Below are 26,914 nucleotides of genomic sequence, written 5' to 3' on the forward strand. Positions count from 1 at the left end.
TACATTTTGTTATGAGGCAGGTTACACCGGTACCAACGCACTGGATTCACGTTCTATAGAACAAATGCTAGTAATCTCATCTGGTCTTCCTGATTTAGGCTATTAATGGTTACCTTAAAATACCACAACGTTTCGGTCAAAAGGATACAGCCGTTTTTCTACAATTATCTTTGTCTACTTCCGGGGCTATCGTGCACGTCGTCGACGGCACGTAAAACGACAATCTTTCCTTCTTTTTAGTACAATAGCCCTCATCTTTTATAACACTGTAAGAAAAGCTGTAGACCTCTAAAAACTTCTGGATGTTGTTGGTAACCAGGCCTGTTTAAAATCATAATTCAAAAGATGGTACTGTACTTCTTGTACAAACCACAATGATGAAACAGCAGACGCGGGAAAGCAACGTACCACGCTTGTTCACCGAAACAGGCTACATTTGTATCGCTAATCTCGCTCATTCTAAACCGCTTCCTCTTCCAGTTCAGCGGCTGCGGTTCACAGTCGACATATATTTCCCGTGACAAGAAACAATCTGTCAGGTCAGACACAAGCAGATAAGGGCATTGACCTAGCGCTGCAGCTCTTATCACAATAGCGGGCAGTATTCTTCAACATGCAGTGTCGATTACGCCCTTATTACGAGCCGAGAAAGTATCGATACTGTGAGCTACGAAGTAGCTTACGAGATGTCAATTTTACATTGTCCGTGTCTGCCTCTAGTTATCGTTACCTAGCACATTCCTCCAGTGCAACGTTACATCTTAATCAAGCTCGTAATTTTCTTGCAAGTTTCAGTGTTATGACTAACGGCAACCGATGAAAAACTTATTGAATGTGAAGCCTTATCTTATGCAGACGAAAGTTTGTTGCGGTTTCTGAAAAGTTGTACAAAGTATGAAAAAATATGGATGTAGAACATGTCAGAAAAACAATAATACGTGACAAATATTTACAACTCCAACAAATAAGCTAATGTACCATTCCACAGGTCCGAAGTGGAATGATTGTCATTTTTTAAATGAACACTATATGAAAGAATCATTTTATAAATACTAATGCACTGAATTTAAAATAAAAAAGTTTTTCTATTTATTTATAAAGTAATAAACGTTAATACAACTACTATAATACTTATTTATAATGATCACATTACTGCACTGAAATCAGTTGGTTCTACTGAGAAATTCAGTAGTTCTAAGTGTAGGGGACTGATGATCTCAGATGATATGTCCCATAATGCTTGGAGTCATTTGAGCCTTATTATTTCGCATCATATTAGCATTTTATGTACAAGTTCATAAACACTCATTTACTTTTTCAATACACAACCTAACACAGAATGGATATTCACGAGAGTAAAGCAGGATAAGGCGTATTTTCCAAATAATTTTATCTCAGCAGTGTTACAGAATTGAATAAGTTTTTCTCTTTAGCTTACAGCACGTTTCCAAACCGAATAACTTTTTATCTTTAGCTTGTGTGCATGTATGTATGTATTTAACCGGGGACCTAGAGAAGACGGAGAGGCTTCGCTCGCGCCATAGCCCTCAGTGGTGCACAACCCCACAACAGGCTACAGCAGTCCACTCACCCCACCGCCGCCCCACTCCGAACCCAGAGTTATTGTTCGGTTGGGCCCCCAGTGGAGCCCAGGGCACGTCTCATTCCAGACGAGTGTAACCCCAATGTTTGCGTAGTAGAATAAATATGGTGTACGCATACGTGGAGACAGTGTCCGCGCAGCAATCGCCGACATATTGTAACTGAGGCGGAATAAGGGGAACCAGCCCGCATTCGCCGAGGCAGACGGAAAACCGTCTAACAACCATCCACAGGGTGGCCAGCACACCGGACCTCGACACTAATCCGCCGGGCGGATTCGAGACGGGGACCGTCGCGCTTTCCCGCTCGGGAAGCAGTGTGTTAGACCGCACGGCTAGCCGGGCCGGCTTATCTTTAGCTTACTGCTAGTTTACGACAGCTCTGGAAGGCTGAACACTCAATCCTATACTGAAGGTATTTGTAAAGGTAACACAAATCAAATGAAAGTATACCTGCATTGTTTTTCTTTACTGTACAGTTACAAATGCATGTCATCACATAATGTGTGTGTGTGACCAGATGAAATGCTATAGCTGTACTGCAAAATGTGTAAAATGTTTGAAAAATCAGGTACCCATTTCGTTCCCGTGCCTACTCGGAGCTGGCCACAGAGCTCCCGAACAGCGTCCTTCAGCCAATCTACAAAAATATACCATCATCCGACACAAAACGAACGCCACAACGTTCACCAGGTATGTCATAATCACTACCTGAAGCATAAATATCACTTATTTTTGTTTCAACAAAGTTGAATTATTTTTTAATGTACGACTGGTGAGCAATCATTTTCTGTTGGCACTCATTTCTTACCCCTTGGGGAATAAAATGAGTAAAAAATTCTCGAAAGCCTGAAGAGAACTATTAACATAAATATGTGGGAGAAACACATTTCAGCGTGCCACACAGAGGAGTTATTTTTTAAAAATTAATTAACGCTGTATTTTTTGAAACGGTTGCCTTGTTATCTAACGTGAGTTGCACTGTACACAAAGTTTCTGACCCAATTTACTTTATAAAAGTTGACATGTGGAAAAATCGGGTCTACTGCCGGATGTTTGTGTCGCTCTGGCACAATATTTCGGCCACGTAACTCGTTGCCTTCTTCAGGTGCTACCCGAGACTGAGAGTCTCAATTTAGAGCTAAACGTACTTAAAAGATGTGCATTAAATTTAATGTATGTGCAGTAGAGTGAAATGACATTATATTACTGTATTACAGTAGAACGTAATAAGATTAAGAGAAATCCATATAGGCTTGTTGGCAGAATAGCAGTATGGTCAACAAAACACATTTCATCGTTTGTAAATATTTTCATAATCGACAATAAAAGCTGACTGAGGATACTACTTCCACCGCGAAAAGTGGCTGGTTAAATTGATCACGCCATTTCTCATAGTGTGGACTAACATGCCGATACACTCTAAAAATGAATATATGCTGCATCATAGATGTTCAAGACCGACGTATAAGGTATGTATATGCAATGTATTTTACATTTCAATACCTTTATATGGAATGGAATGAGCAGTAATCTGGAGCAGGTGTATTTAGTGACAGTCACATTGTGACAGGACCTGACGCAAGAGATGCTTTTATTCTCTTTCGTTATTGTTTCTGGTCGTAAGAGTAGCCGTTTTAACGAGAACAGTGGGTTTGTTCCATAAAAACACGGGAAAACTGCCGGATATCAGTAACCTTCTGCCACGATATTTCGGCGCAGAGTCTTCTGGCCATCTTCAGGTGAATGCCACCTCACCTGAAGATGGCCAGAAGACTCTGCGCCGAAATATCGTGGCAGAAGGTTACTGATATCTGGCAGTTCTCCCGTGTTTTTATGGAACAATCAGTACGCCGGGAAAGCTTTAAACATCACAACAGTGGGTTTTCCTGTATGAAGTAGCTTCTCATGCATTTCGATACTATTTATAACAGTCGTCGTCAAACATTTTAGCTCAAGAGCCAATACTGACAAGGAAAGGTCACCTACTCGTCATCGCCGAATTCGTCCAAATTTGTGGTAAATTTGGGGCGTGGTGAGACAAGAAAGTGCCCCAAGTGGAAACTCCAGATGGCCAAGCGTTTAGAAAATAAAAGGAATTTTGATACGGATCTATCTCCAAGTTCCAGGTGGCCTTCAGTCATTGCGTCAGTGAGGGTAGGCTGTTCAAGAACCGTTACGAGACGCCAACGTTGCCCACACATGCAGGTGACAGTGTAATGATGAACGTGCACAACATGGCGCGCGCTCTCTTCCTGTGGACGATGCATCGCCTACGTAGTTCGGACAAGGGACACCCTCCCAGATACATTGATTCAGGAGGTGGTGCCTCAGTTCCTCCGTTCGCCGATTCCTGTTGTACATATCACTGTGTCACATTCGCACGTGGTCGACATGAGTCCCTGTCACCCTGAGTAGGCGGCAAATTTTACTTAGCTCACAGCCGAATTCGCTAACAACAAAATTAAGCACATCTTGAAATATTACTGTCTCTGTAAGTATTTTGATTACTGAGTAGGAAAATTACACCCTCAACAATCTCAAAACGTTATCTGACGTTTTCGGATTCGGATGCATCTCTATAAATAAAAATCAACTGCCGCATGCAAGAAAGGTCAGCACTTGAGGACAACTCTACCGATTTGGCTGATTTTGTTGTTGTCTTTGTTATTGTCAGAATAAGGTTTTTACTAAAGAAAAGTTTGGAAACTACATGAAAAGTGGGAATCTGGATGGTATTTTTGTAAATCTCAACGACAGGAATGTAACGTTCAGTTTGACAGATCTGCTGTCGAATGTTTTCTTTAAAAAATGTGGGTTTTAGTTTCAGTTCGTGGTAATTTGGTGTATTGCAAACTTTCAATAGATTTCAGTTTGTGCTTTATTTTCTTTGGAAAAATGCAACTAGTGAGGGGTCGAAGTATCGGTTGGTGTACACGCATTGCAGACTAACTGCATGATCGTTGATTCAGTGAGATTGGCGAAGAGCGTCGACAGCGTCTGGGGGCAAATTGAATAACAATATATACTAAACACTTCCTGCTAAACCGGCTGCGAGAAAGAAGATGTTAATCTGCGTTGTGAAAATGTGCTGTTTCGTTCCATAACGTTTCGGGCGTGTAGCCGCATAAATTCAGTTTCTTCTAATATTTCGGCTGAATACTGTCCAGACATCTTCAGAGTGAGCCGAGATGACTAACGCTCCAGCACTTGCTCTGTCCTTTTAAACCTGACGAACGAACCACTGCGTATGCGGCCAAAGATACACAAGGCGCCAGAGACGTTGATAGGCGGCAAAGAGGTGTAACATAAGCGTGGCAATTAAATCTATGGCTGCAGAGTCGAACCACACGGTGATATCGATTTGTCGCGGAGAGCTGCTCCGTCACGACGTCTTTGTGATTTAATTACTGAAATTGCAGCATTCCATGATTTGTCCAAGCTGAAACCGCCTTAGCTGTTAGACGCTTCTTCTCTTCAGACTGTGCCGTGTCGGACGTCTCTCTGCGTTGCCGCTGGCCTTGGATATCCTGCGGTCCCTGGCATCGGCGCTCCTTCGAGGCCAAGGTCGGAATGAATAACCAACCGACGCGATAGTTGGGAAGCCAAACACAGCCGCCTAGGGCCCGCCGCTCTGACATGCCTTTCCGGCATGAAGGCACAAGAAATACAGAGGCCACTACTGCGTGCTTCGGAAATTATTTCTTGTACTCGAACAATGAATTCCTACGAATTGGCACACTCAGATTTTCGTCATACATGTAGCATTTGAGGGTCATTGCCCGGACACCAAACCCTAAAGCAGCAAGGCGCAATTCTTACATTAAAAATGAAATAAAAAATTGTCACCTTTGAAGATAAGAATATTTCCTAGAACTCTGAAGCAGCTGAGCAGATCTTCCGAACCGAGATCATGTTCCTCTCCCAACTACAAAACGCAATGCTGTGAACTAGATTTAAGGACAGACGGCACTCTACATTCTGACGAAAGAAAGAAAATGCAAGTAAGATTTTTCACTGTACAGCACTACACAGCATTACAACTTAACGAAAACAGAAGAAAAATAGGAAAAGCTCGCAATCTGAATCTAATGATTACAGAACAAAGCAGTGACTTGCTGAAAACGACTAGAAGAAACAGAAGCTAAACAAAAGTTGACTAGGAAAAGCAAAGAAGGATTATTCATTTTCATTTTATATTTTGACAGTTTATCGGCAATGGGTATCAATTCAAAGTTGATGACGGTTTACAGGCGCAAATCCCATAGAAAACACAAATAGTATTTTCACTCAATTTTCCATAGTTAATATTAAACTGTGTTACAGTGTGCGCAGTACTTCATAGACTGGTTTTGTTTATATACTGCAGCGATGTTTTGGGGATGTGATGTGTAATTTTAATTTTGTTAAATGAAGTTTAAATAAATGCGTAGCCTACATGTCTAGCAATTACAAAGTCGCTTGTTTGACTCGTTACGAGCATCTGTTTTATTTATTTTCCTTAAAATTTTATGTTTCTTATGAAATGAAAATGTTAATTCACAAATACTGAATCATGATGGTCAATGAAAATAATATATTTTTATTTTCAATTATTGGTCATATGAAAAGTATTAAAATTTGATACTGCCATGAAAAATGTCTTGCCGTTAACTGAAAAAATAATATACATCAATAATACTTTTAACGTTCCATAAAAAAACTTTTTCTTTTGTATTCTGTTTTGTATTTTTGTGACTAATTTGATTTCATCGTTATTACCTTTTCCATGCGTTCAGTAATTAAAAACAAATATACAGGGTGATTCAAAAAGAATACCACAACTTTAAAAATGTGTATTTAATGAAAGAAACATAATATAACCTTCTGTTATACATCATTACAAAGAGTATTTAAAAAGGTTATTTTTTCACTCAAAAACAAGTTCAGAGATGTTCAATAAGGGCCCCCTCCAGACACTCGAGCAATATCAACCCGATACTCCAACTCGTTCCACACTCTCTGTAGCATATCAGGCGTAACAGTTAGGATAGCTGCTGTTATTTCTCGTTTCAAATCATCAATGGTGGCTGGGAGAGGTGGCCGAAACACCATATCCTTAACATACCCCCATAAGAAAAAATCGCAGGGGGTAAGATCAGGGCTTCTTGGAGGCCAGTGATGAAGTGCTCTGTCACGAGCTGCCTGGCGGCTGATCCATCGCCTCGGGTAGTTGACGTTCAGGCCTCAAGCGAACAAATGTAAAACTAAATGAAACTTTATAGCTCCCTTAATTCGCCGACAGATAGTGCTTAGCTCTGCCTTTTGTGGTTGCAGAGTTTCAAATTCCTAATGTTGTGGTATTCTTTTTGAATCACCCTGTATATTATTTTTATTTGTGAAATATTTTTCTATAGTGGCTATTAACATTTCTAATTGTTAATAAATATGTAATTTGAATCAAAATAAACAATTCGCTACTAGCGAGATTTGAACCAGTGCTGTTATGATTACATGACTGTTACGCTACGCTCTCATCTAAGAGTTACTAAGTTAATTTGTTTTGTACTTAACACCACTCGGAAACATTCTTATGTTTAAATTTATGTCCGACCCTTGAGCTTTAAATCCTATAAGGATGAAGAAACTCGAAGACGGCCAGTTGGTAGAGTCTCCTTGTTGACTAAAAATAAAAACAAGGTTTTGGGTGATAGCAATTAAAGGGGCCAGTGCTATGCGATATGTAAATTTTTAATCTACTGAGGCATTTTGGAATGAAACTTCACACAAAAAGGATGGGAAATATCCTAAGGTTCAAAGGCAAAGCTGCCTATGTTTATGTATGTAAGCAAATTAAACTGCAAAGCGCTGATTGTCTTCACATTCTTAAGTAATTGACTGCAATTGAACTGCTGTGGGTGGAATTTCGACCAAATTTTGTTAAAAGACTGTAGCTTTCAGTACATGTGGTAATGACGACACGATCCTTGAGACGCTTGGTATATTTCACTCCGAGAGCCTCTTATTTGAGTTGTTTTATTTGCTGACAATCGGGATATAATGTAAGAATCAGGGAATCTCCAAGAAACACTAAAATCTCTTTAAAGGAAATCATACTACTGGAGAAAACTATTGCAGCACTCTAAATAAGTAATTAGGAAAGCATTAAACATTGTTCAATATTGACACAATTTAATGATAAAAGTTACGATCTAATACAACTACATTACCGACAAAACACTACTATTCCAGTATTCTATGAGGGCTAATCAACAAAGACTGAGACTGATTTTTTTCTTGTAACTTCCGTGATAGTTTACTACGAATATTTGAAAAGAGCGGGTTTTCATGTATAATTTCTATAGGTGGTAGCACTCTCGTATTGATAGGTTGGTACCACTGATGTCTCTGGTTGGTAATGCTCAATTTTGTAGACGCTATTTTCCATTTCGCGTATCAAAAAATGGACGTGACGCGAGAGGAACAGTCCTGTATGGCACAATAAAATTCTGTGTTCATTTGAACCATACAGCCACTGAAAATTACCAAAAGGTGCTGCAACCTAACGGTGAAGACGCACTACCTCGTGCAACCGTGTTTAGGTGGTTCGGGGACGTCAAAGAAAGCCAATTTGTATGTGTTAAGCAAGATGAACCTGGTGTTTCGGCTTCCGCTGTGACGGAAGTCAACATCAGCGCAGCTGGTGTGACCGTGGGGATCGGCGTATAACACTGCGTAGATTTAGCGAATATCTGAGAATTTCATACGGCAGTGTCTTTACGATTAGGCATTATTATCTCCATATGATCAGTGTTTGTGCCCGCTGGGTGCCACTTCTGTCGGTTCCCGATCAAAAGGCTTGGCGAATGAAGACAAGCGTGAGGTTCTGGGTTTCTTTGCTGATGGAGAAGATGCGTTTCTGGAATCGATTATCGCCGGTTGTGAGACATGGCTGTATTATTAAAATCCTGAAGGGAAACGAGCCAGCAATGTGTGGAAATCGCCAGGATCTCCAACATCGAAAAAGGCGAAAGCTGTTCCATCTGCTGGCAGAGCGATGGTGATCACCTTTTCTGACTGTTGCGGAATGATTAACCAGCGTGCAGCTCCCCTTCACACTACTGTTACAGCAGCACACTACACGTCAGTATTGCTAAACTGAGGAAGCACATTACTAGGAAACGACCAGATATTTCTCGGAGTAGGTGGCGACTTCATCATGACAATACGCAGCCTCACGCCGCATATCAATTCATGCAATTTCTGGATCAGTTCACATTACCTGTGTGCCGATCTTGAACTCTGTCATTTCCATCACTAAAGGCGAAGCTCCAGTGAATTCCATGTGAGAACTCTGAAGAAGTGCTCAAGAAAAGTGAGGCGATTCTCAAGGACTTGACAAAGAATGTCCTGCACCATGTGTTCGAGGACTGGCAGAGATGATATAAAAAGTGCATTCAAGTAGGAGGGAGTACTTTGAAAAAATCAAGTAAACATTGAAATGGAGTAATAAACTTCTGTGAAAAAACCTGTCTCAGTTTTTGTCGATTAGCCCTTGTACTTACAGCGACAATACAGCCTTATCGTCGGCACAAATGAAGACGATGAGTTTCTCTAGGCTAACCTACGATGTACGGCTCATTTCTCCTGTTTTACTGGGGTATATTGTCAGAGTCTTTATCGAGATAAATGCCTTTTATTCCGTAACATCTCAAGCAGCAGGTGGACAGGGAAGAAGAGATATGTGGTGCTTCCTGAGTAAGTCTTCCACATCGCACACGACACGTAACAAGGAGTTGTGAGGTTAGAATTCAGGCAGTGGAGAGTGCTGTGTGATGGCAAAGACTCGTACTCATAGTCAAACTTGCCAGGCGCTTTAGTTTCTGCTGGGAATATCCACTGTTTGTAGTAGCCATATTCGAGACACGTCATGCCTGCTATTGTTTCGGTAATTAACTTCACAACGGATAAAGAAAGAGATTATGCCAATTTATCGTTGACCGTTTTTTGATCACATCATCTTTTTCTTTCATGCGACACATGCTTTACGGTTTTTGGGACTTAAAAAGTAACGGCGATTAGCGGACTTGCTGAGTCATCTGCCCAGGCATCTGTTCTACTGAACTGCTTGGCATTCTGCGAAGCCCAGCAGCGTCTGCTACGTGCTGACACGGAATGCGTCACGGGGTTCCGTGGCAGTGACTCAATGAAGTCAGCGGCGCCACGGCCGCTGCATCAGCTTACTGAGCTAACCTTCTGCCAGTCACTGTCAGCAGAGTGGGGCGAAGGGGGGGGGGGGGGGGGGGCAGTGCGGTGGAACCGGCCTCTACGCTGCCGCGTCCACGGCCCCTGGAGTGACTTACTTACTCATTACGGTCTTTACAGATTTCACCACTCCCCAGCATGGTTTTTCTGAAATATGTGCCTTCATTACATTTATCTGAAGAACTGTCATCAAGTTCTTCGCGTTGAAGACGTTCTGGAAATCGAAAATTGTGAGATTGTGTTGTTACAGTAAAGATATTCATGTACTGATTATGGTGTCCAGCGTGAACATTGTAATGGATGATGAAGTTGATCCTCATGTAATAGGGGTGACACCTTCAGATGTATTTATAGATTTTTTATTGCAATCGATTTCGGTATTCCATTACACCATCTGCAAGACCCACTGTGGTACCAAATGGTCATATGGATACGCGTAATCATCATTATAGATCGCAGGGAGGGTATAAGAAGTCGATAACCGCTACGCTGAGCCTGCTTTCGGTTTATGTTTTGATCGGCGGCAGCAAATCGGCTAGACAGGAAAGCAGGTTCAGCATGGTGGACGCGGAGTTCCTTTATGCTCTTTGAGGTGTATAATGATGATTACTCAGCATCCACATAATTTATTTATTTATTCGTGTAGAAAGCATTAAACTTCAGCCTACAAGATACGCACATATCCATATGTAACACCACTTATAAACTAATCTCTAGTTTAAAAATTTGAAGACAATGTTACGTTTTGGAAGACATCGTTTACACTGGTCTAGTTTGTTGAACTCCAGTCATGGTCCCTACAAACTAATGATAATTTGGAATTTGAAGAATATATTATAGGATTGTTTAAAAAATAAAGACAAAGATGATAAACTAAGCAACTTTAGCCCAGTTTTTGACAATCACTAGGGCTTCACAACTTTGCGGACATCAGTACATCAAAGATACATCTTCTGAACGTAGTCTGCATTGGCACAAGTGCTCTGTAGTTTGTTGCACTTCACAGTCACAAAGGGTTGACGATGTCTTTTGACATTGCAACGCGCGTTCTGGGCCTTTTCAATAGTTTTCCGTCGGGCCATTTTTCAATGAAACCAACAGCTTGATTTTCCGATGACGTCACTCAGTGGTGTTCAGATCTCATCTTCCACACAGGATACCGGGAACACATCTGCTGACCAGTGTTACCTGTAGCTCTTATGAAATTTTTCCTGAACGTCACTCTTGAAGGAGGAGGATGATTCAAAATGGCTCTGATTACTATGGGACTTAACATCTTAGGCCATCAGTCCCTTAGAACTTAGAACTACTTAAACCTAACTAACCTAAGGACATCACACACATCCATGCCCGAGGCAGGATTCGAACCTGCGACCGTAGCAGTCCCTCGCTTCCGAACTGCAGCGCCTAGAACCGCACGGCCATCGCGGCTGGCGAGGAGGATGGTGATAATGTAATGAGTGCAATATTTGCTTGTCATCAGATGACCAAAACGAACTGCAAAATGATTTAGATAAGATATCTGTATGATGCTAAAGTCACACAAATCTTAACTCTGGGAATTCAACTAAATACTTAGGAATTACAATTGCAAAGAACCTAAATTGGAACAGTCACATAGATAATGTTGTGGATAGAGCAAACCAAAGACAGCGATTCATTGGCAGAAAACTTAAAAGGTGGAACAGGTCTACTAAAGAGACTGCTTCAAAGAAGGGCGGCTCGTTTTGTATTATCACAAAAAAGGGGAGATAGTGCCACGGACATGACGCATGAATTGGAGTGGCAATCATTAAAACAAAGGCGTTTTCGTTGCGAAGGGATCTTCTCATGAAATTTCAATCGCCAGTTTTCTCTTCCGATTGCGAAAGCATTCTGTTGGCACCCACCAACACAGGGAGAAATGATCATCACGATAAAATAAAAGAAATCAGGGCTCGCACTGAAAAATTGAAGTGCTCGTTTTTCTTGCGCGCTGTTCGAGAGTGGAACGATAGAGAGACAGCTTGAAGGTGGTTCATTGAACCCTCTGCCAGGCACTTTATTGTGAATAGCAGAGTAATAACGTAGATGTAGATGTTGTCATAGGGTGTCCCCTGGGGAATGGCTGATCCATTCGTACAAAAGCATTCTTAGGAATCAAAGATAATCCACCTGATTACCTTATGGATAGAGGGGGCCAGAACATAGTGCAACGGAACACCGAAATCGATTGCAATAAGACCTATAAATCTGAAAGTGTCAGACTTACAGTATAAAGTTCTAGCAATTGCTGTCGTCCCATGAGCCGTCAGAAGATTGATGTGCGGAGGATGAAGCTGATGTTATAAATAGGCTGGAGGGCGATAGGGTGCTCAGCGGCCAGCTCTGAGTAAATAAGCGAGTGGAAAGGGATCGGTAGGAGGAAAATAAAAGTACGATATAAGCGGACTCGTGATATAGTGGGGCTCAGGTTGCAGAATGTTAGTCAATTAATAACTGCGATGGATGATGTAATGTAACACTATCTAATTGTAGTGGAGATTGGGCAAATTTAGATTGGAAATGTTGCGCATGGTAGTGCGAGAGAATGAGATTTATCTCTTCTTTAGAAACAAAATGAATAGAATATACGGCCTGTATTATTTTTAGTGATATTTCTTACAGTAGGGTCAGTGTATTTTTTCACATACCTTTTAGGCACACTAAGTCATTTAGAAAAAAAATGTATGAAGTGATAAAGTACGCAATTCTGAAAGAAATACCGTGGAGTGTTGCAAATCCACTTTAAAGGCACAAACAATAATAACTATTCTGGATGCTGAAAAATTCGTGATAATCCTACTGAAGTTATTACAGATTTTCGAGATGGGATTTTTCTGTAACTACCCTATGTTTCTTTGCAAAACTGAAAGACCATGAACGCCTATTAGAGACTCTATACACACGTAGAGCGCTCATCACGGCATATAGCAGCCGTCATTGTATAGTCTAGTCATAGGCCGTTTAAGCTGTGCAATTTTATTTCTTTGGCGATGAGTGGTTGTATAAGATGTTACACTGTAAATATGAGCCATCTATCTGAGATGCCCAACATTAGTTATTGTGTACTGAGAATCGATGCACAGAGGCTGAAACAATGATCTCACTATAGGAAAAGTTGCATAATTTTTCCATGCCTGCTTTGCATATAGTTTTTGGTCGGTCAGCGAAAATATTGTGCATACCATTTCACAAGTAAGTGATCCTGGGTCGTGTTTCCAGTTCAGATATACATACAATTTATAATGAAATACTGGGCTAATATAAACAATATACAATAGTATTTTTATGGTGTTTATGTGACATCGCGTTATAACTTTCCCCACACTCTCCCTCATCATGCCTTATGACACTAGCGGCTTCACTCTCCGTTTGTTTTTAATGAATTCCTCTTGAAAAACATTTAAAGAGAATTCTTAAAATCTCACTCTAGAAATACATAGAACACTAAAGAAATTCAATATTTTCATCGAAACTTTTTTCAAAATTACTGATTTTCTAGTGATTTTTTAAATCATTTTCAACTGTTATTGGAACAATTCTTAGTTGTAGTCTATGCTGATATTAAACGTAAATGATCCAGTTTTTTTTCAATATACTCTTAAATGCAACGTTCTATTAAATATAAAAAATGAAAGCCGTTTGTTAAGTCCCGAGTGAAAGCTAGGAGGAGAAAAACGAAAGCAACTGCATGTAGGAAAACCGAGCTATTTTTAGAGTACAACCAACAACAACTATCGTTTTTTTCTCGAGTATTATTAACACAACTGATTCCTCAGCTGGAACGGGAGTCTTTGATCTCAGTTGTGTATTTGAATACTCGATTGTTTACAACTATATCATCTATCCCTTCGATATCAGGGAAACTTACGTGATTTAATCCGGTGCTCGGAACTTCGTTAACTCGAGAGTCTGCCCGCTGCGGTCAGCAACCCACGATCTGTTGTAGCTGGAGACAGACTTCAAACCTGTTCATAAATACTGCAAGTATGTTATCCTGTTCATTCCTCCAAGCGTTTTCTGGCTGCCTCTGTCAACGAGTATCTCTTGAGCTGGGGTTCCGAAGCTTTTTCTGTGATGGAATTGTTTGAGAATTCTGGTACTTGGATGAAACACCTACTTTGCTTTGAAGTTAAATAAAATTAATAAAATCTTAAAAATGAAAATCATAACAGAAATAACAATAAAATTTTAAAAAAGCTATAAAACAGGTGCGTCGAATTCGGAGACTCTTTTCGTGTTATTCGAGAAGAGCGAGTGACACCGAAGCTGTATTTTACCATATCCCTTTTCTGAATTTCCACAATTATTCGTAACAACACATACGTTATACAGAGGTACTTATCACACTCATTCACTTGGCACAGGCACACATATGTCTGAGGAAACAAGAGAGAGCCTGCCTTAGTATTTTTTCATTATGACTCAATGACACTCGTGAAAATGGGTCAGGAGGTTCGGATCGAGCTAATCATGAGTCAAACATCTATATTCTGCTTCATTGTCGAGGTCACTGTCAACTAGCAACTCCTCCAAATAGCGTGATCCGTTAGGCCCGCAGCCTTGATTGCCCACTAATTTCCTCGCAGTTAGCTTCTAACAGTACGTTTGGCGAACAGCTGCTAGACGTTCATAAGCTCCTTCACTACACTACCACCACACATCGTACATTCGTTTCTAATTTGTTTTGCATAACCTTCAATTGCGCTTTGATTCTTACGTACAGCTCTTCTGCGCTTTATGTGCGTGTTTCTCCATACAGTAAAGTCTTTTTGTTGGTTCAGTTGTCTCGACTGGTGTGACAGTTTTTCCAGTGGTCTGCAGGAAACCAGAGGGAAGCTTTGCTTCACAAAACAGCGCGCTACCTGTACTGAAGGCACCAAACTACGTTTGACTCTGTCGGTGTTGCGTGTATCTTTCGAAATACCCTGCTTATCCATTACTGTTCACGATCTATTTGTAACACGGGTAAAGACCTACATATGGAAGCACTTGCCAAGTTCCATTGCCCGCCATGGTACAGTCAAACAATAAACGAGATACGACAATCCAACACAGAGGTTAACATTTTTACATTTTGCAATACCGCGTATTCTTTTTAGTTTAAACATAAGTATTGAAATCACGTCGTCGGTAAGATGATTCTTATAAATTAACTTCGGCTCTCTTTTCACAAAATTTTATCCTTTGTGCTTTCTGTATTGTCTTCAACTTTAGCCTTGTTGAGTATAGCAGCGAGAAATGATGACGCGTTTATTGTTTGGCGCCTTTATGTTTTGATATTGCGAGAAATTGACATCCAGCAGAAACTACTTCCAAAACATTAACAATTGTTAACACATAAACACATATATACTCAAGTGATTTCAAGTTACATATAAACGAAAATACTTTTTGTTGCTGGATTGACCTTTCTGTCGGTTCCTTTCCATGCTTTAAACGAGCACTCGGTATCATGATTTTAGAGTGCTCTTAACTTCGCGACTGGCCTTCACCTTTCGCTGAACACGTTTGCCGTGTAGCATCACGGCGGCCGCACCGCTTCCCCTTCTGGTCCTACAGCGTTGTACAGTAAATGGTGCCTAGAATTGAGTACTACAAGTCGTACATGATAGACAGACTATTACTAAGTCACGTATAGGCAATGCTTCATTTCTTTCCTTTTCCTGGGAAATTAAAACTGAAACTGTGATTACGATAATAATAAGTCCCGTTTGCCTATCAAGAAACCTTTTGAACAGGGAAAATGTAGATGCAAAGTAAAAGAAGGGAAAATGGATGTCATACTCGAAGCAATAAAAACGAGCTGACTTCGGTAGTTCATCATAGTCGAGTCCCGGTTCACGTTTTGATGGAATGTTAGAAGCTCCTGCTGAAGATGATTCCTTCAGTTTTTTTGTAGCATTGTACGTGAAACACGAGGTCACTAGACACAAGAGCAGCTCAATGAGCCAAAAATGGTGCGGATGATGGCGGGAAGTCAAGCGTCGTGATTTAAATGAAGCGTCTCAGAATTTGCCTGGAGGGATGTAACGAAATCACCCGAAATGGCTGACCAGGGCTTTGCTTCTGGGTCGAGATAGTCCGTTCAAAAGTCTACTTCCATATTTATAAATCTTGAATGCCACATTTCTTTTTCATGTGCTGGTTTTCAAGTAGTGTGTGTTAGAATGAATGATGAGACAGTTCCAGGTACCTTATGACTACTAACTACAACGCCTCCCATAAAGAGCCCTAACTATCCACAGTATAGGTAGATACTTGCTACAAAATATGCTTCCTCTGCACCACTCACCTCCGTAGCAACTGTTACTTCACCCGTATTTTGCACCCACATTTAAAATCAAATAAGTTAAAATGCATGCACTAGACTTGCTATTTGTAAATCACTTGACTGCTGGACGCCTTACATCTGTATTGTCAGAAATTGAAAAACTTCATGCTGCTTATACTTTTTTCTGCCCACTGCCACTAACAATAATAGCAACAATAATAATAATGTATAAAGCAATATCGTAGGCATTATGTACTTGTGGTTGCGTTGCGCTGGCAGTTAGTCCGTTTATCTATTTCAACGTGCGATTTATGGGCTACTGCAGGAATTAACTGCAACTTGTAGGAGACATTTTCATAAGATATTTAGCATTTGTTACGTATCTCACTTTTACTGCCACAGACGCACAGTGCAAAGCACAAAGTATGTGGATAGGGAGTGGATATGGGAATATGTTGTTCATACATTCGATCCACTAGCTGTAACCTCCACCGAATCGTGTCATGCATTAATGATAAAATATGAAAGAAAAGTAATTGTTGATATTATGTAATCTATATTAAAATCTTACAATATTTGTGCTAATAATAATAATCTTTTAAAAATAGTTTTGTGACTGAGACACAATGCAACACTTTTGGTTTTACCCCTCTAAGAAATTCATTTCATCCTCCCAGGGGGTAATTTCTCCCAGGTTGGGAACCACTGTGTTCGGCGATAGCAGGACGAGGGTGACAATTTGTTACTTTCGGTTAGCTCCTTACATACCAGCAATGATCTTTCCTTCACGCCCACTAGCCTTGTTGTCCTTCCTCTTTTCCCTTCAAGCCTACCTTGTTTACCAGCAACGAAATAAGCGATCGTTGTGGAGCAGAGCCACGTTTCGGAACAGCCCACGACGCACGTTAAGGATTCAGTTTCTTCACACTACAGCTGCCTTATTCTCATAGACGTTAAATAGTGTCTTCACATGATAGATGAAACAAAACAAAAAGTAACCAAGCCCACCACACCAAAAATGCTCTCGGAAAGGTGACTTAGCGTCTCAACTGAATTCTCAGTATTACTTCAAACCTATAAGGGTATGATTATACCTCTACATCTACATGATTACTCTGCTATTCACAATAAAGTGCCTGGCAGAGGGGTCAATGAACCACCTTCAAACTGTCTTTTTACCGTTCCACTCTCGAACGGCACGCAGGAAAAACGAGCACTTAAATTTTTCTGTGCGAGACCTGATTTCTCCTATTTTATCGTGATGGTCATTTCTCCCTATGTAGGTGGGTGCCAACAGAATATTTTTGCAATCGGAGGAGAAATCTGGTGATTGAAAGTTCATGAGAAGATCCCTTTGCAACGAAAAACGCCATTGTTTTAATGATTGCCACTCCAATTCACGTATCATGTTTCGTGATAATACAAAACGAGCTGGCCTTCTTTGCACTTTTTCGATGTCATCAGTCAGTCCCATCTGATGCGGATCCCACACCACACAGCAATACTCCAGAATACACTTAGAAGGTCGCACCTTCTAAGTATTTTGCCAATAAATCGCAGCATTTGGTTTGCTCTACTCATAATATTATCTATGTGATCGTTCCAATTTAGGTTATTTGTAATTGTAATCCCTAAGTATTTAGTTGAATTTACAGGCTTAAGATTGGTGGACTTATCTCGTAATCGAAATTTAGAAGATTTCGTTTGGTACTAATGTGAAAAACTTCACACTTTTCTTTATTCAGGGTCAATTGCCACTTTTCGCACCATAAGGATATCTTATCTAAATCATTTTGCAAGTCATTTTGATTATCTGATGACTTTACAAGACGGTAAATGACCGCATCATCTGCAAACAAACGAAGACGGCTACTCAGATTGTCTCCTATGTCGTTAATATAGATCAGGAACAATAGAGGGCCCGTAACACTTCTTTGTGGAACGCCGGATATTACTTCTGTTTTACTCGATGACTTTCCGTCTGTTACTACAAACTGTGACCTTTCTGACATTCCATTAAATGGAATAAAATGTTCTGTAAAGCTGCGTTGTCAGGTTTCTGACAACTGACTGGGTTTATTAACTGACTCCACGAGTAGCCGCAATATCTGCAAATAAGCTAAACGTGAATCATTGTTGCTTACTGCATTGCCTACAGTTAAGTCAAACATCACGGTAGTGTCATCTTCAGTTACAGCTGAAGAGATACTGCTCACAGAAACAGATCGTGTTAGATGGTGTAGTTATTAAGACTCTAGACACGCATTTTAAGGACGGTGGTTCAAATCCACAACAGGCCATCCAGATGTGTATACTCTATGGTTTCCCTAAATCGCTTGAGGCAAATCCCTTTGTGGTTCATTTGAAAAGGCCACAGCCGGATTCATTTCGAGGTCCGAGCTTGTGCTCCAAGAGTTGTCCTCGTTTTCTTCGGGACTTTAAACCCTAAGCATACCTTTTTCTTTCAGAATAATGATACAGCAGTATATCACTGCCCTTGAATCAGTGACGTTCGTTGCATCAGTAAGGAGTGCCATGGATAAATAATAGACGGTGCCAAGCAGTCAACAACAGTATTCTAGAATCAGTCGGAAGGTGACGGATGGTTCTTACGAGACTTGCAGCTACACTGCAGTGTCTAGAAACTGTGTGACCTCTCCAGCTACAGTCCAATTTCTGCTGTGTAGGCCAGTTAAAATTTTCCGCGTAAACATAGTGTGTGAACGTTGGCAGGCGCAGATTCACGTCAACTTTGGTCATCATGCGACACACAGGGGGGTGGTTCCATGCATCCTGGTGCTAACATCACATTCATTACGTGTAAATGAAAATCTGTTCTTGCACAATACCATGGTATGCCACCCTTCCTTCTAGGTATTGAGTTCTGCTACAATTTTTCTTTGTCAGTGATTATTGATGGTGTGACAACAATATAAATCAAGTTTTATAGAAAGTTGATGTGATGTCATTTTAATAACGTACCGTTTTCCATTGTTCCTTCATCTGCTCTTGGTTCGAATGGATGTGCAGGTAGAAAGATAGATTTTACTAAGTTGAAAGGTATACATGTAACACCAGTAAAACTAAACTAATAATTATAACAAGATAAATACTTCATTGTTTGTTTTTTTGTTTCATATTTGGGGCGCTCAACTGCGCGGTCATCAGCGCCCGTACAAAGTCTCAATTTTTAAATAGTCCAATTTTTTCGCAATCCTATCTAGCCACTGTCACGAATCATGATGATGAAATGAAGAATGCAGCATAAACACCCAGTCCCCGGGCAGAGAAAATCCCCAACCCGGCCGAGAGTCGAACCCGGGACCCCGTATCCAGAGGCAAATATTTGTTGTTGAAAGACTATTTATCTCTTCAAAACATTTATCACTGGTTACTCTATTACCCCGACATGAATTGGAAAAAAATCTCAACATTTGTTTTTACGTATGCTGTAAAACAGTTTCGCTGCCTGTTCCTGCTTGTATTATGTGGAAGAGCGATGTGAATTCTGTAACGAACATGCTAATAAGTGGTTCTTGCATAGCAGTTCTCCTTTTACAAGAAACCGTTTTACATTAGGATATGCCAATGGCAAGAGAGGAATATCTGTGTTTAATATCCCACCGTCATTGAGATCTTTAGTGGTTAAACATCTGCTCGTATACGACAAGGAAGAGGAATGAAATTAGCCTTGTTCTATTCAAAGGAAGTGCCATGTGATTCAGGTGAAACGATTCTGGGAAGCCGTGGGGAACCTAATGTCGGATGACTGGAAGGAGATTTAAACATCAGTTCTCCTGAAACGTGTGTAGTACGGTGACTGGAGAGCCACATCGCGTGGTTCATACCAGAAGCGTGTTTCGTTGCCTCCAATCACTTCCCAGCGAGGTCGATACAGACTCGGAATGTGACCTCGGAACGGAAAACGAAAGACGAACAGCGGTGAGTGCCTCTTCCTGTAGATCGGAAGGAAGTTTCCCGTCTTAATAGTTGATTCACAACATCGGTTTGTTTCCTAGGAAGAAGTGACAACATAGTTTCCTACTCGAGATCCCATGGTGGTAATATTTTCATTATTTTTCGGGATGCGGCTTGATGGCAGAATTACGTTCACGGAGATATATTGTTTCTGGAGTCAGACTTGGGTATACGTAAAATATTATTAGTTAAGAGATAGTATGTACTATGACCAACATTGTCAGCCTAACAAGGGGACCATCAGACCTGTTAACCAAGTGTTTTGATGTGTCTTCGGTATGTAACTCTGTAGTAGTGGACACCGGAAGAACCTGAGGTAGATCCCAGCATGGGGGGTCGAAACGTCGACTATTTTAGAGGAAATATGACTCGGTCTAATAATCCAGAAGATTTTAACTTCAGACTTCGGTACGTTCTAGAAGGACCAGTGCTGAGAACCTGGCTAGTAGCTTTTTATACGACAAAATACGACAAATCGATCTTGAAGTTTCATGCGTACCTACTACACTCGCAGTGTTTATTGTGCCCCGAGCAAGCTACAGTAAAAAAAATAAAAAAAAAATAAAAATAAAAAAAAAATAAAAAAATAAAAAAATAAAAAAATGGTTCAAATGGCTCTGAGAGCTATGGGACTTAACATCTAAGGTCATCAGTCCCCTAGAACTTAGAACTAATTAAACCTAACTAATCTAAGGGCATCACACACATCCATGCCCGAGGCAGGATTCGAACCTGCGACCGTAGTGGTCGCGCGGTTCTAGACTGAAGCGCCTAGAACCGCTCGGCCACCCGAGGCCGGCGCAAGCTACAGTAGCGCAGTGGTTAAAGTTGAAGGCTATGACGCCGGCACAAGTTCAAGTTTTGCCCGTGTACTTTTTTCTTCAGTTTCACAATGTAGAATGTCATTAAATAGTATACGTCATGTAAAATTATTCAAAAGCAGTCACTTTAGCCGAAGTAATTTCATTAATAAATCAATCACTACAGTGAACTTTCCTCAAATGTTTGTTTCGTTCGTTACAGAATAGATTACGGAAATGTCTTACTCTTCCGCTTTCATCGGTTGCTGTGCTAGAACAGAATTGCGGATTGTATTTGTTGCAGACGCAATCGAAATACAAATTCGCAGAGCACCACCCACATTTAATCAAAGCTGCTGCATAGCAGGCGCATGGAGTTTTCGAAAGTGATGCCGGAAAACACAGTTCGTTTAAAATAAAAAAGAAACATTGTTTCTTTTTCGATCAAATTGGATACTTGATCATTCCTGTGGAAGCAGGTACACCAAACTGATGCGCAGACATGTCAGAGAACAGCGGCTCTTACCGGGTGAGCATTTCCGTTTTCGGAGGGGGCTCTCCACTAAGCAACAACTTCTTAGACTAGATGGGCAGGAAGTAGAAGTGCGGGACCGTTGAGAGTATCTTGGGGCAGTTCCATGAAACGTGTCGAGGCTTTTGACAGCGTGTGGCGTGACTGTCTCCCATTCAAGCTTCCTGATTTGAGAGTACCGGTGTCACACGTGCCCTTTGCTCACGTCGTACCTCAGTGACAGAACATTTCACCCCAGAGCCAACGAAGGCATGTGGAGTGCTCGACAAATTAAGGTTTTGAGCCGCAGGGGTTCGTACTCGGCCCCTGCTGTATATTCTATTCACCTCTGTTACCCCAAGAACACCGAGGGGAGAACTGGCGTTATGCGCCGACGACATTGCACTATTCAGGAGCAGTAGAAAGGCACACATCGTGCGACGTCCTCTGCAACAGGACTCCGAGTGGAGGCTCAAGATGAACGCGGTGAAGAGCCAGGCTCTGATTATCACCCCTAAAAACTTATTATGAACTTAATTCCGTTCCGCTTCGTGGGAGGCTCCACCCCATGGTCGCGAACAGGAAAATACCTAGGCGTGACCCTTGACAGGTACCTCACTGAAGCACCACAAGACCACGAAGTCTTGGGTAAAGCGTTGAGACGAATGAAGACGCTTTACTCTTTCCTAAACTCAGCCCAACGTTATCCGAAAATTGTGGAGTTTCACATTAACTCACTACGGAATGTACTAAACAGAGTGTTACGCCCTCTCTTCATCTGCCAAGGCGTTAGCTGAGCAATAGAGAGGTTCACGACCAATCAGGGATCCAGTTATTAGGAGACAATTTCCCACAGACCGCTCGTCAATTTTACACACTGACACAGCAGGCTGAGATCAGGTTTATCGCCAAACTGAGAACCAGATGCGATGGCGACCGTCCACAAGCTGGCTCCAACTGCTGCGTGCGCGGTAAGCAACACGTAGCAAGAGACTCTTACGTTAAAACTGGATCACAATATGAGCAGAGATACCAAAAAGAAAGTATAAAATATTGCCGAATTAGCGAATTAAGTAGGCAAGGCATCAAGAATGCTAAGGCTACGAAAAAAACAAGATCCAATAATCTTCTGATGTCAGTGTCGTGTCGTGGTCCTTGGTGCGACTCGACAGGTAGCCCCTCGCAAACATAACGTTATGTCAAAGAAAATTTCCAGCCCTGAGACGACACAAAAGCAAACACGATGTTCAGTAAAGATACAGCACACACTGCAATACACACATCTGGTAATATTCTGCACCCTACGTGTAGAGTGAAGAAGCTCGGCGGCCGATATCGAGACAGATGCGAAGAAAACCCCACAGCTCCGATAAGCAATGAAGGGAGTCATTACAGATCTGGTTACTGCCGTAAGAGATGTTACGACAACTACACTAGGTGCAGAAAGCACCAAGATGACATCTGTGCGGCAAAATAAGGTAGCAATGGCAGGAAATGCGATCAGAGCTTTCGGAGGTTCTTCCCCAGATTCTCCAACAAAGAACCCCGTCCTCCACAAACAAAGAGTGCTAATGCAATGCGAGAAAACAACTGATCGCCATCTCCTTCAAAGATGGAGCGACAGATAGAAAAAAAAAAACTGACGCGCCCGCACCATGGGCTCCGACGGCAAAATGTCTAGGCATTGATCGCCAGCTGACATAGAAAAATGACGTCCGGATGGAAAACAAAACTGTCATCCTAGGTGCCCTGTAGCCAATGATTAACGAACGACCTCCACTCTTTGAAGAATGAGAGTAATTGCTCTTTAGAACGTCAGTACGATCTGCCATGAACTACGCTTGCCTGTATGGGAAACCGCAACCAAGACGCGTATAGAAAAAGTTCAACGGATCCAGAATAAAGCGCTGCGGCGCATCTATCACCTTTCCAAAAATTTTCCAGCCCGCTACCTGCATGAACTGCAGGGGAAAGACAAGTGCTCCCAACGATTCTTCATTCGCCATACTCTCTCCTGCGATGTCGAGGTCAGCACCATTAAGACACAGACAACTCTGAGCCGTCCGTGGGCCTGCTGGATATACAGTTGGCATAAAATGGCTCTGAGCACTATAGGACTTAACATCTGAGGTCATCAGTCACCTAGACTTAGAACTACTTAAACCTAACTAACCTAAGGACATCATACATATCCATGCCCTAGGCAGGATTCGAACCTGCGACCGTAGCAGTAGTGCGGTTCTGGATTGAAGCGCCTACAACCGCTCTGCCACAGCGGCCGGCTCAATCAGTTTGCCCACAATAGACTACCTAGTAGCAAATAAAAATTGGTGCCCGGGAAAACAACAGCACTTCAGAGAATCCAACAATCACCCTATTTAGCAGGCAATAAGTTCGCGTAAAATACTGCACCCTATGGGCAAATAGGTTGAACAAATTCAGAAGAAGTTTACAGTTTCAGGTAGCACCTGATCAAGACGACGAGTCACGACACCGCTATAGGCAGACGACAGTGTCTGTCAGTACACCCGTCAACTTAAGAATTTCACACTAACAAACTGATTACTCAGTACTGTGTATGACGGAGCCACATTGCGAGTCATACATCTTCAGAAGCGGCACAGGTGTTGGCGGCACTCACCAAGGCCCCTTGTCGTCCCTCCGCAGCGCCACACTGTATCCAAAGTAGCTGCCGTCCTGGCCCTGGGGGTCTTGCAGCACCGTGGCAGCTTCGGGGCTGTCCGCCAAGTTGAAGGCGCCGGCAGCTGTGAACGCCGCCAGCAGCAGCAGCGTCCGCGCCGCCATCCGAGTCCGTAGAGCGCGCGTGGCCATCGCCGACTGACTGACGAGCCACCGCCGCCGTCCAGAGGCGCTGGTGGGGGCGGCGGTGGTGGTGGCTGCCAAAGAACCGGCGACGGCTTCCTCGCAGCTGCTTGAGTCACGCAGGCGGCAGGCAATCCCTGCGAACGTGACACGCCCAGGCGCGTGACGTTTCACTTGTGCCGTCCGCGGAAACGATCGACTCGGCGAAGAGCGGAAGTCAGGTTGCCGTTGCACCACGGTGACTCACCTAGCGGACCTTTTGATGTTCTTTTTTTTTAATTTCTTTATTCAGTCTTTATTACACTGCTGGCCATAAAATTGCTACACCACGAAGATGACGTGCTACAGGTGCGAAATTTAACCAACAGGAAGAAGATGCTGTGATATGCAAATGATTAGCTTTTCAGGGCATACACAAATGGTTGGCGCCGGTGGCGACATCTACAATGTGCTGACAAAAGGAAAGTTTCCAACCGATTTCTCATACACTAACAACAGTTGTTTTGACGCTTCGTGTAAGGAGGAGAAATGCGTACCAATCACGTTTCCGACTTTGATAAAGTCTGATTGCAGCCTATCGCGATTGCGGTTTATCGTATCGCGACATTGCTGCTCGCGTTGGTCGAGATCCAATGACTGTTAGCAGAATATGGAATCGGTGGGTTCAGGAGGGTAATATGGAACGCCGTGCTGAATCCCAACGGCCTCGTATCATTAGCAGTCGAGATGACAGGTATCTTATCCCCATGGCTGTAACGGATCGTGCAGCCACGTCTCGATCCCTGAGTTAACAGATGGTGACATTTGTAAGACAACAACCATCTGCACGAACAGTTCGATGATGTTTGTAGCACTATGGACTATCAGCTCGGAGACCATGGCTGCGGTTACCCTTGACTCTGCATCGCAGACAGGAGCGCCTGCGATTGTGTACTCAACAACGAACCTGCGTGCAAAACGTCATTTTTTCGGATGAATCCAGGTTCTGTTTACAGCATCATGATGGTCGCATCCGTGTTTGGCGACATCGCGGTGAACGCACATCGGGAGCATATATTCGTCATCGCCATACTGGCGTATCACCCTGCGTGATGGAATGGGGTGCCACTGGTTACACGTCCCGGTCACCTCTTGCTCGCATTGACGGCATTTTGAACAGTGGACGTTACATTTCAGATGTGTTACGACCCGTAGCTCTACCCTTCATTCGATCCCTGCGAAACCCTATATTTCAACAGGATAATGCACGATCGCATGTTGCAGGTCCTGTACGGGCCTTTCTGGATACAGAAAATGTTCGACTGCTGCCCTGGCCAGCACATTCTCCAGATCTCTCACCAATTGAAAACGTCTGGTCAATGGTGACCGAGCAACTGGCTCGTCACAATACGCCAGTCACTACTCTTGATGAACTGTGGTATCGTGTTGAAGCTGCATGGGCAGCTGTACCTGTACACGCCATCCAAGCTCTGTTTGACTCATTGCCTAGGCGTACCAAGGCCGTTATTATGGCCAGATGTGGTTGTTCTGGATACTGATTTCCCAGGATCTATGTACCCAAATTTCGTGAAAATGTAATCACATGTCAGTTCTAGTATAATATATTTGCCTATTGAATACCCGTTTATCATCTGCATTTCTTCTTGGTGTAGCAATTTTAATGGCCATTAGTGTATTCTACATGATAAAGCACTACCTTACAAAATTAGTGGTTCGTAGCAGTGTTACAATAATTGATAGTTGCAATTGGTTTGCAGTCTACAAGTAATGTGTTAAGAACTGATCTGCTACGGACAAGCTACGTTGTTAGTTTTAACTACTATGGCTATGCATTAAAGGTATTCTATGCTAATCAACTACAATACCTCCACCACTAAAGGTAGTGCTACTTTGATATAAACCTACTATGAGATGGCCATGCCCACCGAGCTAATCCTAACGGGCGTGCTCCTGGCAGCAACACCAAAAGCCTTAAATTATAGCTGCAGTCCATAGTCCGATACCTATGGATCAATTGTGTACATTCGTCAAGACATACAAGAATATTCGGGACTGCAAGCTACCAGGAAGAGAACACTGAAATCATAATAACCAACCTAGCAGGAATTACAATCACAGCATTGTACAAACCACCTAATGAACCGTGACAAAATCCCCCATTACCAGACGTACCTCATCCTGGAATTTATATAGTCACCATGAAATGTGGGGTTACAGAACGGAGAAGCAGCTTCGATCGAAAATCACCACCACCACCTCTCATAAGATGCAAATGACTTGAAAACCTTTCACTCTGCCCGATGGCAGACTATACAAACCCAGATCTCTGTCTTTTAACAACTGATCAACAACACACCCCAGTACCCCACACAAAGAAGGTATTATCAGGTTTCCATCATAGCCAACACAGACCAGGGCTCGTAGCCATCGGAATTCAGATTCCTCTAGTCAGATCTGTCCAATAACCAAGGTGGAACTTCAACAAAGGCAACTGGACGTCTTACAGGAAAGAAGTTGATGGACATCTCCGCTGGATTCTAGCGACATTAGAAAACTACACGCGCTTTGTTGGTGTCATTATAGGAGCAGCAAAATGCAGTGTACCACGTGGTTTCAGGAAGGAATATGTGCCCTGCTGGGAAAAGGAGCCGAAAGAGCTCTG

General features: G+C 42.2%; 1 protein-coding gene across 1 annotated transcript in view; it reads right to left on the reverse strand.

The window, feature by feature from the left end:
* The window catches only part of LOC126272546 (integrin alpha-PS4-like), a 167,266-nt gene extending 142,999 nt beyond the window's left edge, over positions 1-24,267 (reverse strand). The window contains exon 1 of the mRNA XM_049975464.1: positions 24,071-24,267. Within this exon, the coding sequence (XP_049831421.1) occupies positions 24,071-24,261 (191 nt within the window). The 5' untranslated portion in view covers positions 24,262-24,267. The remainder of the gene's footprint in view (positions 1-24,070) is intronic.
* Between the last annotated feature and the right edge of the window lie 2,647 nt (positions 24,268-26,914).

The sequence above is a fragment of the Schistocerca gregaria genome, chromosome 5 (assembly GCF_023897955.1).
Source record: "Schistocerca gregaria isolate iqSchGreg1 chromosome 5, iqSchGreg1.2, whole genome shotgun sequence".
NCBI lineage: Eukaryota > Metazoa > Arthropoda > Insecta > Orthoptera > Acrididae > Schistocerca > Schistocerca gregaria.